Raw genomic sequence first — 14,178 nt, 5'->3', positions numbered from 1 at the left:
CCATCGTCTTTCCCTCTCTTCCCCAATCCCTCTCTCTCCATCATCTTTCCCTCTCCTCCCCAATCCCTCTCTCTCCATCATCTTTCCCTCTCTTCCCCAATCCCTCTCCCGCCATCATCTTTCCCTCTCCTCTCCCGCCATCATCTTTCCCTCTCCTCTCCCGCCATCATCTTTCCCTCTGTCTCTCCCCAGGCGTGTTATGGGATCCTGAAGGTCCCACAGGGGAACTGGCTGTGCCGAACCTGCGCCCTGGGGGTGCAACCCAAATGTCTGCTGTGCCCCAAGAGAGGCGGAGCCCTGAAGCCCACCCGCAGTGGAACCAAGTGGGTCCACGTCAGCTGTGCCTTATGGATCCCCGAGGTGAGCCCACTGGGCACACACACCTGCACAGACACACACACATACACACATGCACATACGCATACATATTCATACGCACCTCCACATTATACACATGTACACACACATTTATAGACCTTCAATACATGCAATCATATTAATGATTAATATATATGCAAATGCACACGCTCCCACTCCTAAACAAGACAAGCACACACACCTTGAGCATCAACATTACTGGGACAATAAGACAAACATGTGGTTATGCTAAGGCCCGCTGCTCAAAGCGGCGTGAAGCACTTAGGTCCCTGTTAATGAAGTGCCTTTTGGTGTCCTGAACCCTTTTAGCAATAATTGTATTCTGTCACATTGATTGGACTAATTCTTATCGTTGTTCTTGTTTGTTTTACTTCCCCCCACCAACGTCTTTGAATGGAAATTAATTTGCGTCCTGCTCTCTCTCTTTCTCTCTCTTTCTCTCTGCACTAAAGACACAGGCAGGGAGGGGTAGTTAATAAGAAGCTGTGGCGGAGATGGGAATTTCACGGGCGTCAGGGGGGCTTTCAGCTTTGAGAGGGTCCGGCATCAGCTGAGGGTGTATCTCTCTCACTTAGTCTTCAAATGCTCGAACCTCCCGCCGTTCTATACCTCTCTCCGCAACCCTCCGCCCTTATTCCAAAATAAGGCCAACTTCAATTTTCCGCCTTTTCCTTCAGGCTTTTGATTTCCTCATTTCCAGTTGTCACTTTTAAATGAAAGCTTTTCATTGCCTTTTGGTAATGTGAACTAATTGGAGCCGGAATAAGGGGAAGGAGCGATTTTTGAAAAGTAACGCGCGTGCCCGCGCACACACACACACACACACACACACACACACACACACACACAGAGAGAGAAAGACACTTGGAAAGAGACCCAGTCCTCCATCTTGAGAGTTGAAGACTCTTGGATAGCCTAATCAAGAGAGGACAAAAGCTAGGGAGGGGAAGGAAGATGGTGATGCCTGCAAAGAGCGAGAGAGCATAGCCCTCCACTCTGTGTGAAAGGCCTGGTTCAATGGCTGCAATCAGAATGGGGGAGGATTCACGCAGCATTTCATGGACTATCAGGGAGAGGAGGGGATGGAGGAAGTCCGGATTGTCTGCCAGTTATTAGGGCATGAAGGATGAGGCCTTTATAGAAATACTATTTTCAGAGAGAGGAATATGAATTTGGGGGAATGAATGTCGGAAGCTGGGCGGAAGGGAAGAGTCTTTCAAGGGATGACACTGGGCTCTAGGAATATAGACTTCGCAGAGAACGTGACATTTGGTGAAAGAACTACTTACAATCTCAAAGTCTGTATTAACGTCTGTGAAGCAAAGTGATTGATGAGCATCTGTCAAAACTGTTCTGTGTGTATTAATGTCTTGTAAGACACATCTGTTTTGACTGTGTGTGTGTGTGTTATCTAGGTGAGTATAGGCTGCCCGGAGAAGATGGAGCCCATTACCAAGGTGTCCCACATCCCCTCCAGCCGCTGGGCCCTGTTCTGCAGCCTGTGTCGAGAACACACAGGCACCTGCATACAGGTGAGCCACACACATTACCAGAAAACACCACTTTACTGCACCAGTACACACAATCATATCACCAGACAGATGCATTTCTACACACACACACACACACACACACACACACACACACACACACACACACACACACACACACACACACACAGTAAGCCCCCTTTTTCATATTAGCATTTCAGTGCACCTGCGGGTGTTAAAGATGCCATGAAGGTGTGATAAGGAGTTCTTTATTTTAATTTAATTGTCCCATTAGCAGCACATACGTGACCCACCATCTATTTTCGGTCTTATGTTTAAAAAAAACAACATGTAAATGAGCTTCAAAATGGCATATCATACACTGTAGTTAGAGGAAACATGAGGAAGTAATACTGCTTTAAAAGTTGATACATTTACAATCTCATTTAGGAGAAAAAAGCATTCTAACATTTTGCTGTGGTTTTCACACTTGCTCTACATGAGTCCTTGGGAAATTTTGGTTTTTAGAAAAGTAAAACTTTTACCAAATTCCCCAAAATGATTTTGGTTCTCACCCCTTTAGGCAAACTCAATTTACAGTATTAAATTGCCTGTTCTTGTATAATAAAGATAACCTTTCACATTGAACAGCTACAGTGCTGCTCTTTGTTTACGCCCATGTAGCATCGTTCTGAGGCTCTAGACCCACCCATCTCTTAAAGAATTCACAATAGAACACATGCGACTGTGGCCATGTGCTGAAGCAGTGAGGTAATGCTTTAAAAAAAAACTAAGAAAAGTGCCGAAGGCGGCAGCCTAAATTTAGGAAAACTTCAAACACCACAAGGTAAAAACAATATTTAGACCTAGGCCTATATCATAAGATTATTTCAGTAACTTTGGTTCAGGTTAAGATATGAACAAACGAATCTAGCCTGAGAGCATACTGTACATTCAGAAAGTATTCAGACCCCATGATTTTTCCCACGTTTTGTTACGTTACAGCCTTATTCTAAAATGGATTAAATAAATAAAAATAAACCCTCCTCAATCTACACACAATACCCCATAATGACAAAGTGAAAAACTGTTTTTAGAAAGGTTTGCAAATGTGTTAAAAATAAAAAGGTATTCAGACCCTTTGATATGAGACTTGAAATTGAGCTCAGGTGCATCCTGTTTCCATTGATCATCCTTGAGATGTTCTCCTTGATTGGAGACCACCTGTGGTAATTCAATTAATTGGACATGATTTGGGAAGGCACACACTTACCTATATAAGGTCCCACAGTTGACAGTGAATGTCAGAGCCATGAGGTCGAAGGAAATGTCTGTAGAGCTGCGAGACAGGATTGTGTCTAAGCACAGATCTGGGGAAGGGTACCAAAACATTTCTGCAGCGTTGAAGATCCCCAAAGAACACATTGGCCTCCATCATTCTTAAATGGAAGAAGTTTGGATCCACCAAGACTCTTCCAAGAGCTGGCCAAACTGAGCAATCGGGGGAGGAGTGCCTTGGTCAAGGAGGTGACCAAAAACCCAATGGCCACTCTGACAGAGCTCCAGAGTTCTTCTGTGGAGATAATTGTACTTCTGGAAGGTTCTCCCATCTCAGCAGCACTCCACCAATCAGGCCTTTATGGTAGATTGGCCAGACGGAAGCCACTCCTCAGTAAAAGGGACATTACAGCCTGCTTGGAGTTTGCCAAAAGGAACCTAACGGACTCGGACCATGTGAAACAAGATTCTCTGGTCTGATGAAACCAAGATTCTTTGGCCTGAATGCCACGCGTCATGTCTGGAGGAAACCTGGCACCATCCCTACAGCGAAGCATGTTGGTAGCAGCAGCATGCTGTGTGGTTGTTTTTCAGCGGCAGAGACTGGGAGAGTAGTCAGGATCGAGGGAAAGATGAACGGAGCAAAGTACAAAGAGATCCTTGATGAAAACCTGCTCCAGAGTGCTCAGGACCTCAGACTGGGGCAAAGGTTCACCTTCCAAAAGGACAACAACCCTAAGCACACAGCCAAGACAATGCAGGAATGGCTTCGGGACAAGTCTCTGAATGTCCTTGGGTGGCCCAGCCAGAGCCCGGACTTGAACCCGATCAAACGGCTCTGGAGAGACCTGAAAATAGCTGTGCAGCGACGCTCCCCATCCAACCTGACAGAGCTTGAGAGGATCTGCAGAGAAGAATAGGAGCGACTCCCCAAATTCAGGTGTGCCAAGCTTGTAGCGTCATACCCAAGAAGACCCAAGGCTGTAATCGCTGCCAAAGGTGCTTCAACAAAGTACAGCGTAAAGGGTCTGAATACTTATGTAAATGTAATATTTCAGTTTATTTAGAATAAATTAGCAAAAAATGTTTAAAAATCAGTTTTGCTATGTCTTTGTGGTATTGTGTGTAGATTTATTTTATTTTTTCATTTGTAGAATAAGGTTGTAATGTGGAAAAGGTCAAGGAGTTTGTATACTTTCAGAATGTACTGTATATCTGTCCTGCCCTTTGACAGGACAAGGAGGAAGGACATCAACAGTGCACAGCAGCTGAAAGCTCCTTGGCCACAACACCAGGCTCCAGACAATTAAAGCTATAAAGGAGGAAAGCAGACAAAAATAGACAAGACATTAAAACCTTGCATACCAGCAATAATATTCATTGACTCCCAAACAATAAGCTCGAAGTACAAAGACTCTTATGGGTTTAAACATGATTTAATTAATGCCCTACAGCTTGTTATTTCCTGTTGACTGCTACAGCTGTATTAAAATGCCCTGTGCACGCTTAATCTGCTTCCATTCCAATAATGGCAATGAAGACAACTAGCTAGATTTAGCTTTGTAATTAACAACTGGCTAGATGTAAATGGTATTCATCTAGCTACCCAGTGAGTTGAACATACAAAAAAACCAGTAGCTAGCTATTTAGCTATCATTTCATTGTGGCTATCTAGCTAGCCAACTTAGCATGTCCCTATAACACAACATGTGGTTTGATTAGCTTGCTAATTGATTTGCGTTCGCACCGCAGTGGCTATTTTCAGTAGCTAGCTAGTTAACCATGAATGACAAACTGGCAAAATGAAAAAGATGATCATAATCCTCAATCAAAATTAACAGCAAAATGCAACTGGCCAGCTCAGCTAGCCATGTAAACAATGGCTCGTTGCGGGACGAAGCAAACTAGAACGGTACCTGTATGCAACTGTCTAGCGAACTGGCTAGCCATGTAGCGAACCATATCTAGCAACGAAAACAACTTTTTGATACAATTGAGATAGCTACATGTACATACGTTATTATCTTGCCATTTTAATTGTAGACTATTACTTGTGTATGGATTATGATGGTTCACGGAAGACAAATCCCCAGATAGCAAGCTGGGCCCGTTTGGACACCAAACAGCTGAGACGGCTACACTAACTAACCACACGTGTGTGTATTCAGTGAATTTCTGCCTGACAAATTATGAATGATGTTTTATTGGAGGATTATTATATTAAAATCCTCCCTTAGAATTTTTTTTAGCTCATCAATAAATACTTGGTCCCAAATGGCACCCTATCCCCTACATAACACTACTTTAAGTGCACTGTATATGGAATAGGGTGCCATTTGGGATGCTTGATATGGCTATGGTCCCATAACGTTGATATGTCCAGGAAGGGTACAGTGAAGCAGCAGAGCTCGTACAGTGTCTTTATCCACTATCCACCAGACAGTGTGATATATTTGGACCGAAAATAACTACTTCCATTTAATGTTTAGCGGACTGACAATGGGAGTCAGTGTGGGGAGCTGGGTATTGAGGGCATAACCAAGCTGCAGGGTAAAGAGATGAGGAATAGTGGGTTCCAGTTCTGGCTTATCTCTCTCGCCTCATCATGGCAGACAAAGCCGTATGGGCTCTCAACCCTCAGGAGGGAGACAGCCACTGAGACAAGTGGAATACTCTACTGTGATGAAGAGGGAGAGTCAGAGCCACAGGTTCTCTGCTTCAGTGATGGGAGTGCGTTGGGCCTCTGGAGAACAGCGAGAGAGAGGGAGGGATAAAGAGAGAGAATGGGCACAAGAGAGGGCCAGAGTGACAAGTGGGCTGTGATATCTTCTGTGAGTTGGGCCTCTGTAGACAGAGCGAAAGAAAGGGAAAGAGGGAGGGAGGGAGGGCGCGACAGAGGAGAGCCAGTTCCCAGGCAGCCACAGGGACACCTTGGCTTTGTCCCGCATGGCACCCTATCCCCTACATAGTGCAGTACTTTACCAGAGCCGTGTGGGTCCCGGTCAAAAGTACTGCACTAGATAGGGAATAGGGTACCGTTCGGGACGTAGACCCTGAGCTGAGCAGGCCTGTCATTGTCATCCCAGGCCCTTAGAGAATGTGGGCCTCTTGTTTTGCTGCTCTCTGATGGCATGGAAAACACTGCTATAACCCATCCTCCCCTCGTCCCCACATGAGACCTCTCCCAGAGGCAGTCTTTGTTGAGGTCTGAAATGGATAGGCCTGAGGAAAGGCAACAACAGAGGTTTGATTTTTAGATTGCGGTTGTAATGTAGGGAGGCACGGACAGATCTGAGTTTCCTTGTTGTTCTCTGTGGCTTCTGATACTTATAGGAACCAAGATTTATGTTGATCGTGTTGCCCACAGTCCAGGAGATAGAGGAGCTCCTGTTTGTCTGGGGTAGACAGTATAGAGGCAGACCGAGGAAATTTAGCTGAACACTAATTTCTCTGAACACTATCTCTGTCACACATATTTCTCTTTGTGGTGGCAGAGGAAGGAGTTGTGACAGTATTGCGAAGCAGTCATTACCATGTTTGTGTGAAGACAACATCGTCAGAGACGAACTATTGTTTCCCCTACAGATTGCGGGACTGTGTACCCGTCTTCTGTATGCGTGTTTAACAACTCTGAAGCTGTGTTTGACGTGACACTCATATTGAAACTTATCTTTCCTTTACTCCCTTGTGCTTCCTCTCCTCCTCACCTCCCTCCCTCCCTCCCCAGTGCTCCATGCCGTCCTGCATTGTGGCCTTCCATGTGACCTGCGCCTTTGACCATGGCCTTGAGATGCGCACCATCCTGGCAGAGAACGATGAAGTGCGCTTCAAATCCTACTGCCTGGAGCACAGTAGCACTACCGCCCCTGGCAACAGTAACAACGCCATGGCCGGCAACAGTAACCACACCAACAGCGCTGGTGCCAGCAGCAAACCAGACTGGGCTGGACACGGCAACGACCACAGAGCCTCCGTAACTGCGCCGGACCACCACCAAGCGACCAGCGAGCGGCCGCCGGCAGAGCGTCCAGACCGGGACCAGATAGAGCGGGAGAAGGCTAGCCAGCGCAAACAGAAGCTACAGGAGCTGGAGGACGAGTTCTACCGCCTGGTGGACCCCAAAGACGTGGCGGAGAACCTGGGCCTGCCGGACGCCCACGTGGATTTTCTGTACCAGTTCTGGAAGCTGAGGAGGAAGTCCAACTTCAACCGTCCTCTGGTGACGTTGAAGAGAGACGAGGTCGATAACCTGGCGCAGCAGGAGCAGGACGTGCTGTACCGACGCCTCAAACTGTTCACACACCTACGCCAGGACCTAGAGAGGGTGAGTGGCTGGCACAGGGAAGGTGGGGACAATGTGTGCGTAATGTGAGTGTGTGTGTGTGTGTGTGTCGTTTGTTGTTATAATGACATGTATGTGCGTTGGTCTGTCTGTCTGTCCAGCTGTATGGCTTCCACAATCCTGCGTCATCCATTGGGCAGATGGTGAAAGGGCTACATTTGCAATGTAGTCATTTAGCAGACAATCTTATCCAGAGCAACTTACAGTTGTGCGTCCATCTTAGGATAGCTAGGTGAGACAACCACTTGTTATAGTAAGTCCATTTTTCCTCAGTAAAGTAGCAATCAGCAAAGTCGGTGCTTGTAATAAAAATATATTTTCCGTAGAGATACTTTACGTCTGTAGTCTGTTAGGCTTTATACCTGAATGATGTTTCAGTAACACTCACACCAACTCTGTCCATAATGTAGTTTGACTGAGACCAGGGGTAGCCTGCCCTGTGCTATCCTCTCAGGATGCCCCGTGCAGCCTCCCCGAGGAAAACAATCAGGGGCTACGTCAGGCAAGGCTCCAGTAAAGTATGTTGTATAGAGTGGAGAGAGGTACGCAGCTAACTAGGTCCAAATGGCCGATTTAATTACCAGGATGGAGAGGGAGGCTGAGCAGAGCAGACAGACTCAGTGGTCCCCTGAGACACAAACGGGCACATACACGTACACGTACAACCTCGCGCGCACACACAGACACACTACAAACGCACGCACATATACACACACACCGCACGCACACCCTCTGTTGTAAAGGCCCACTAATAACCTCAAACGGCAGATCGATGTGTCCAGAGCTCCTCTTTCATTTGGGCCCGCCACTTAGCCACGAGGCCTTTAGATTAAGAGGTGTCCGTGTTTGACACGCAGTTGCTGCCGATCCCATTTCCCTTCTATAGACCTCCCTCCTGAGTCCTGCCACTGCAGGAACATGCGTGGGCCGGGTCTTATCGGGTTATCGCAGCTCTCCAAATGCTGCAATACACAACGCTGTCAATGTGCTAGAGTCCCCCCACGCCACAGTACAGAGAATAACAAAAACATGTGAAGGTACTATTTTATTTATCCATTAGTCTTAATTGAGTGGTTTTGGTGGTTATAATTAAGTTCGGGGACAAGGGTCAGGTCCAAAGGGGAATTGTGCGGGTGGCTCTGTCAGGGGAGGGTTAACAGGCTATTGGAAATACATTTCTATCCTCTTAACCTGAATTGTTGAAGTAGTGGAGGATTGGGTTTCTGGGTTGCAATCCCAATTGGAACTCCTATTCCCTTAATCATGAACTACTTTTGATTGACCGTATGAGCCCTGGTCAAAAGTAGTGCACTATCAAGGGAATTGGATGCCATTTGGGATTCTTCCCTGCTGCTGCTAATCGGACGGCTACCCCTCCACCTGTTCTCTATCCCCTGACCACCCTGTTTGTTGTTCCCCACGATGAAATCGGTGAGAAGACTGTGGATCTGTTTCCGTACGCTCATACGTTAGTCACAAGCGATATCTCAGACGGCACTGGCTCGATTTTGACGAAGCTTGGTTGAATGATGCGTCTTGCCATATGCAGCCTCAGCACTCGGCAGTCCCGTTCTGTGAACTTCTGTGGCCTACCACTTCGCGGCTGATCCGTTGTTGCTCCTAGACGTTTCCTTTTCTCCATCACAGCACTTAGTTGACTGGGGCAGCTTTCGCAGGACAAATATTTGATGCCCTGACTTGTTGGAAAGATGGCGTCCTATGACGTTGCCACGTTGAATGTCACTGAGCTCTTCAGTAAGACCATTGTACCGCCAACGTTTGTCTATGGAGATTGCATGGCTGTGTGCTTGATTTATACACCTGTCATCAGCGGGTGTGGCTGAAATAGCCGAATCCACTAATTTGAAGGGGTGTCCACATACTTTTTTGTATATATAGTGGACTTTGCATCCATAGACAAAGGTCTCTCAACACAATATTTTCCAGGCAAGTACCTTAAACAACATGGCCGCTATTATCAAATAAACATTCACGTGGGCATGGTCTTGCACATAAATGCTTATAAATCAGTCAAGTTTATTTGTATTTGTAACAAAATTTGTTCTACATGATGAAAACACTGCCAAGACTCAACAAATCCAAGAACATTCATATCGACCATACAGTGGCGCTATTACAAACTCATGTTTATATCTCTTGATCTGATTGACTCAGAGTAACGAAATTTGGCACACATGCTCAGGGATATGAGTATTTAACCCACACAATATCCCAGACACAACTCGCCCAATGTTGATGAAACTTGGGTGAATGGTGCGTCTTGCCATATAGATCTGACATTTGCAAAATGACACTGATTGGCCCAAGGGGGCGCTGCGTCATTCGTGGGGGGGTGGTGACATGTTGACTGTTACCTTGTTTTAACAGTGGTGGCTTGAGGGCAGGTGCTGGAAAGGCCGAGTTAATAATACACCCTTCAATGGTTGAGCTGAGCAGGGAGTAGGAAGTGTTTAAGTAGACCGGTTTCCTCCCTGCCTTCCCAGTGGCGTGGCAGCCGTGCGGAAGCTTGGCAAGGAGCTCTTTTTTTAATTTGCCACGCTCACTGGTTAAATGAGCCAGCCAGGGAGAGGTGAGAGTTGAGCGACTTCAGGGGCTGTGTTTGCTGTCTGGATTAAACAGCCATGCTGTTACTACTGCTGAGTGATCCTCCAGGCAGGTTCATTGATTCTGTAAGCCCAAGAATTCAAACATTCAGAGCATTGTGTCTTGATAATGAGCTGATTTTTAAATAGAGATTAAAAGGTGTTTTCAGGTGAACGCGGAGCTGTCTACCTTAGTGTTCAGTTCTCCCATAGTGAAATATCTGATATAGGCCTAGTACTTAGTGTAATAGGCCAGATTTAATCAAATTTGCCGAGCGATATTTAGGCTATGTTGTGTATTTCTTTGTCAGCTAACTAGTCTGCACTCACGTCTTTGTATACCTAGTTCCAATTCATTTGAACGTAGGTAAAAATGATCTGAATTTAATTGAGCCCTTCAGCCCTATATTGTGCTTTTTGGTTGCTGTTATCACCAACTTAATTTTGCTCTGTCCGGACTACCAGATGTTGTCTGCCCACTGACTCAACATGGCACTTGTACCTATTACCTTATGGTACATCTGGGACGGCAGGTAGCCTAGTGGTTAGAGCGTTAGGCCAGTAACTCGAAAAGTTGCTGGATCGAATCCCCGAGCTGACAAGGTAAAAAAATCTGTCGTTCTGCCCGAGCAAGGCAGTTAACCCACTGTTCCCCGGGCCCTGAGCAAGGCAGTTAACCCACTGTTCCCCGGGCGCCAAAGACGTGGATGTTGATTAACGCAGACCACTGCACCTCTCTGATTCAGAGGGGTTGGGTTTAAATGCGTAAGACATCATTCAGTTGAATGCATTCAGTTGTACAACTGACTAAGTATCCCCCGTTCCTGTTCCTTTCCTTCCCCATAGGGGCACTTCTCAGTGGGTTCCTATAGAGTAGATTGCCTGTGGACAGGTGTTTGTCCCCTTCGATCAAAGAAGTATGAAGAATTGTGACTGCGAGTTAAAGGAAAATTCCACCCAATAACGATTTGTTTCATTAGTCCATTGTTGACATAGTCCCAAAGTGTTTTGCTTGTCAGCAATCAAGTTTAAGATACCTCACTTTAACAATACAGAAATCATTCCCATATGATGCATTTTGATTAATATGATGCAAACTTCTGTGTTTTCAAAGTTAGGTATCTTGAAAACTTGATTGCTGACAAGCAAAGCATTTTGGGACTATGTCAGCAATGGGCTAATGAAACAAACACACAAAGATAAATTCCACCCAAAATCTTCCTTTTTAAGGGCTAATTAGCAAATTTCTGGTCTGTTTCTGTCATGTTACACTCCCACAATATGTTATGAAAGGGACCGCTCATTCGTTAGCAACGTGCATAGCAACAAGACCCGCTGGAGACAGAGCAGTAGAAAAGAACATCAACGTGAACACCGTTTTTATAGATTGACGTCTGTCTCTAGTGATGAGGATGTATTTCATTTAGCAGCTACACTTAGAACAGCCTCAATTTGTTGGGGTATGGACTACAAGGTATCACGCGTTACACGGGGATGCTGGCCATTGTTGACACCAATGCTTCCTACAGTTCTGTCAAGTTGGCTGGATGTCCTTTGGGTGGTGGACCATTCTTGATAAACAAGGGAAATTGTTGAGCGCGAAAACCCCAGCAGCGTTGCAGTTCTTGACACTCAAGCCGGGGCACCTACTGCCATATCCTGTTCAAAGGCACTTAAATATTTTGTCTTGCCCATTTACCCTCTGAATGGCACACATACACAATCCATGTCTCAATTGTGTCAAGGCCAGGGCTGTGGCAGTCATGAGACTTGGTCAGCCGGTCATTGTCAAGCAAATAACTGTCGGTCTCACGGTAATTTACGGTCAATTAACATGAACAAATGTAGCATCTCCTTGCTTCCACGCATAGCCTACAAGCCACATCTACATTTGAAAAAGTCTAATAAATGAATGTAATATAGCCTAAATCCATTGTGTATTTTGGACAGGTCTAAAGAAGCATGATATGAAGAAAATGTGGTCTATTTCAGAAGAACAGAATTGCATACTTTTGAGTTGTCCTTATGTTAGGCCCTGATATGGCCATGCCATATTGCTGTTGTCTACACTTGTTTATTTAGCAGAAAACATTTGCTTAGAATTCCATGGCATTATTATACAAAATTGAACATGGCTTAATTAAATGGCAAGGTTATTTTCTCCAAACGATTTCAAAGGAAGTGCACACACGTGGCTATTCTGTGTTGAGTGTTTGACAAAGAAACTGGTCCTCCTATATGCTTAATTTAGCGTTATTTATGAAACTTTAGTTGTGATACAAACTTGCATGAAAGGCATGAGCTCTGCTTTGTTTCTTGTGCAAGCCGCACGCACACACTTCATCAGTTTCTCATTCACAATTTAACAAGCACTTGATAATATTACCACCAGGCCTCAAATTTCCCGCTGGCATCCCCCTTGTGTGGCTGTATTGCACCCTAAAAATTCATTCATTTTGCGGCGAAAGTCGCCGTTGTGCCCTTGGGCTGAATATAATCATTATGATTCCCTTCTCCCGGCTGCCGTGCTCCGAAGCACCTCTCACTCACATAGATCTCTGATATCTCAATTCTTATTAGCCAATGCCCGTCATGGTCCTTCTCACAGGCATTTCAGCTTAGAAGTAGGCCAGAAGTGTATGAAGAAAGACACATCGGGGATGCAACCGTGTGCTTCCCTCTTATTGAATTCCAAGGCGCATATTAAAAATGTTAGAACTGTTCACATTTAGCCTACTTTTTGACAACTCTAGTCAAGGCTTAAAAATCCTTTCTTTAAACACTACAACCGCTGGGCCTCGATGAACTGCAACATTCTGACTCCCCCTACAAACTAATGAGCCGTCATTCTGACTGCAACATTCTAACAGTGTAATTAATATATTTAATATATGCTATTGCAAAACGAATCATTTGTTTGTCTTTCTGAAGGCCTTGGGTAACATTAGAATACGATTTGCATTTTTATTTCAAATAACACAATAGCACTTTTAGTAATAGCTTTATTCTGAAATTTATTAAATATCCAATCTACACACACTACCCATAATGACAAAGCAAAAACAGGTTTTTAGACATTTTGGCATATGTACAGTATTACAAATAAACTGAAATACCTTATTTACATACAGTTGAAGTCAGAAGTTTACATACACCTTAGCCAAATACATTTAAACTCTGTTTTTCACAGTTCCTGACATTTAATCCTAGTAAAAATTACCTGTTTTAGGTCAGTTAGGATCACCACTTTATTTTAAGAATGTGGAATGTCAGAATTATAGTAGTTATTTATTTCAGCTTTTATTTCTTCCATCACATTCCCAGTGGGTCAGAAGTTTACATACACTCTATTAGTATTTGGTAGCATTGCCTTTAAATTGTTTAACTTGTGTCAAACGTTTTGGGTAGCCTTCCACAAGTTTCCCACAATAAGTTGGGTGGATTTTGGCCCATTCCTCCTGACCGAGCTGGTGTAACTGAGTTAGGTTTATAGGCCTCCTTGCTGGGCTTTGTGATGGCCACTCCAATACCTTGACTTTGTTGTCCTTAAGCCATTTTGCCACAGCGTTGGAAGTATGCTTGGGGTCATTGTCCATTTGGAAGACCAGTTTGTGGGAAGCTTTAAATTCCTGACTGATTGAGATGTTTCAATATATCCACATTTTCCATCCCCATGATGCCATCTATTTTGAAGTGCACCAGTCCCTCCTCCAGCAAAGCACCCCCACAACATGATGCTGCCACCCCTGTGCTTCACGTTTGGGATGGTGTTCACCGGCTTGCTAGCCTCCCCCTTTTTCCTCCAAACATAACGATGGTCATTATGGCCAAACAGTTCTATTTTTGTTTCATCAGACCAGAGGACATTTCCCCAAAAAGTACGATCTTTGTCTCCATGTGCAGTTGCAAACCGTAGTCTGGCTTTTTTTATGGCGGTTTTGGAGCTGTGGCTTTTTCCTTGCTGAGCGGCCTTTCAGGTTATGTCGATATTGGACTCGTTTTACTGTGGATATAGATACTTTTGTACCCGTTTCCTCTAGCATCTTCACAAGGTCCTTTGCTATTCTGGGATTGATTGCCACTTTTC

The 14,178-nt window shown here is 44.9% G+C and overlaps 1 protein-coding gene across 2 annotated transcripts in view; it reads left to right on the top strand.

The window, feature by feature from the left end:
• LOC109892947 (protein Jade-1) overlaps positions 1-14,178 on the top strand; it is a 144,731-nt gene that overhangs the window by 78,423 nt on the left and 52,130 nt on the right. For both annotated transcript variants that reach the window (XM_031826889.1, XM_020485873.2), the window contains 3 exons: positions 193-360; positions 1,794-1,910; positions 6,874-7,470. In XM_031826889.1, the coding sequence (XP_031682749.1) occupies positions 193-360; positions 1,794-1,910; positions 6,874-7,470 (882 nt within the window). The remainder of the gene's footprint in view (positions 1-192; positions 361-1,793; positions 1,911-6,873; positions 7,471-14,178) is intronic.

The sequence above is a fragment of the Oncorhynchus kisutch genome, linkage group LG6, assembly GCF_002021735.2.
Source record: "Oncorhynchus kisutch isolate 150728-3 linkage group LG6, Okis_V2, whole genome shotgun sequence".
NCBI lineage: Eukaryota > Metazoa > Chordata > Actinopteri > Salmoniformes > Salmonidae > Oncorhynchus > Oncorhynchus kisutch.
This window is presented reverse-complemented; position numbering and strand designations above follow the sequence as displayed.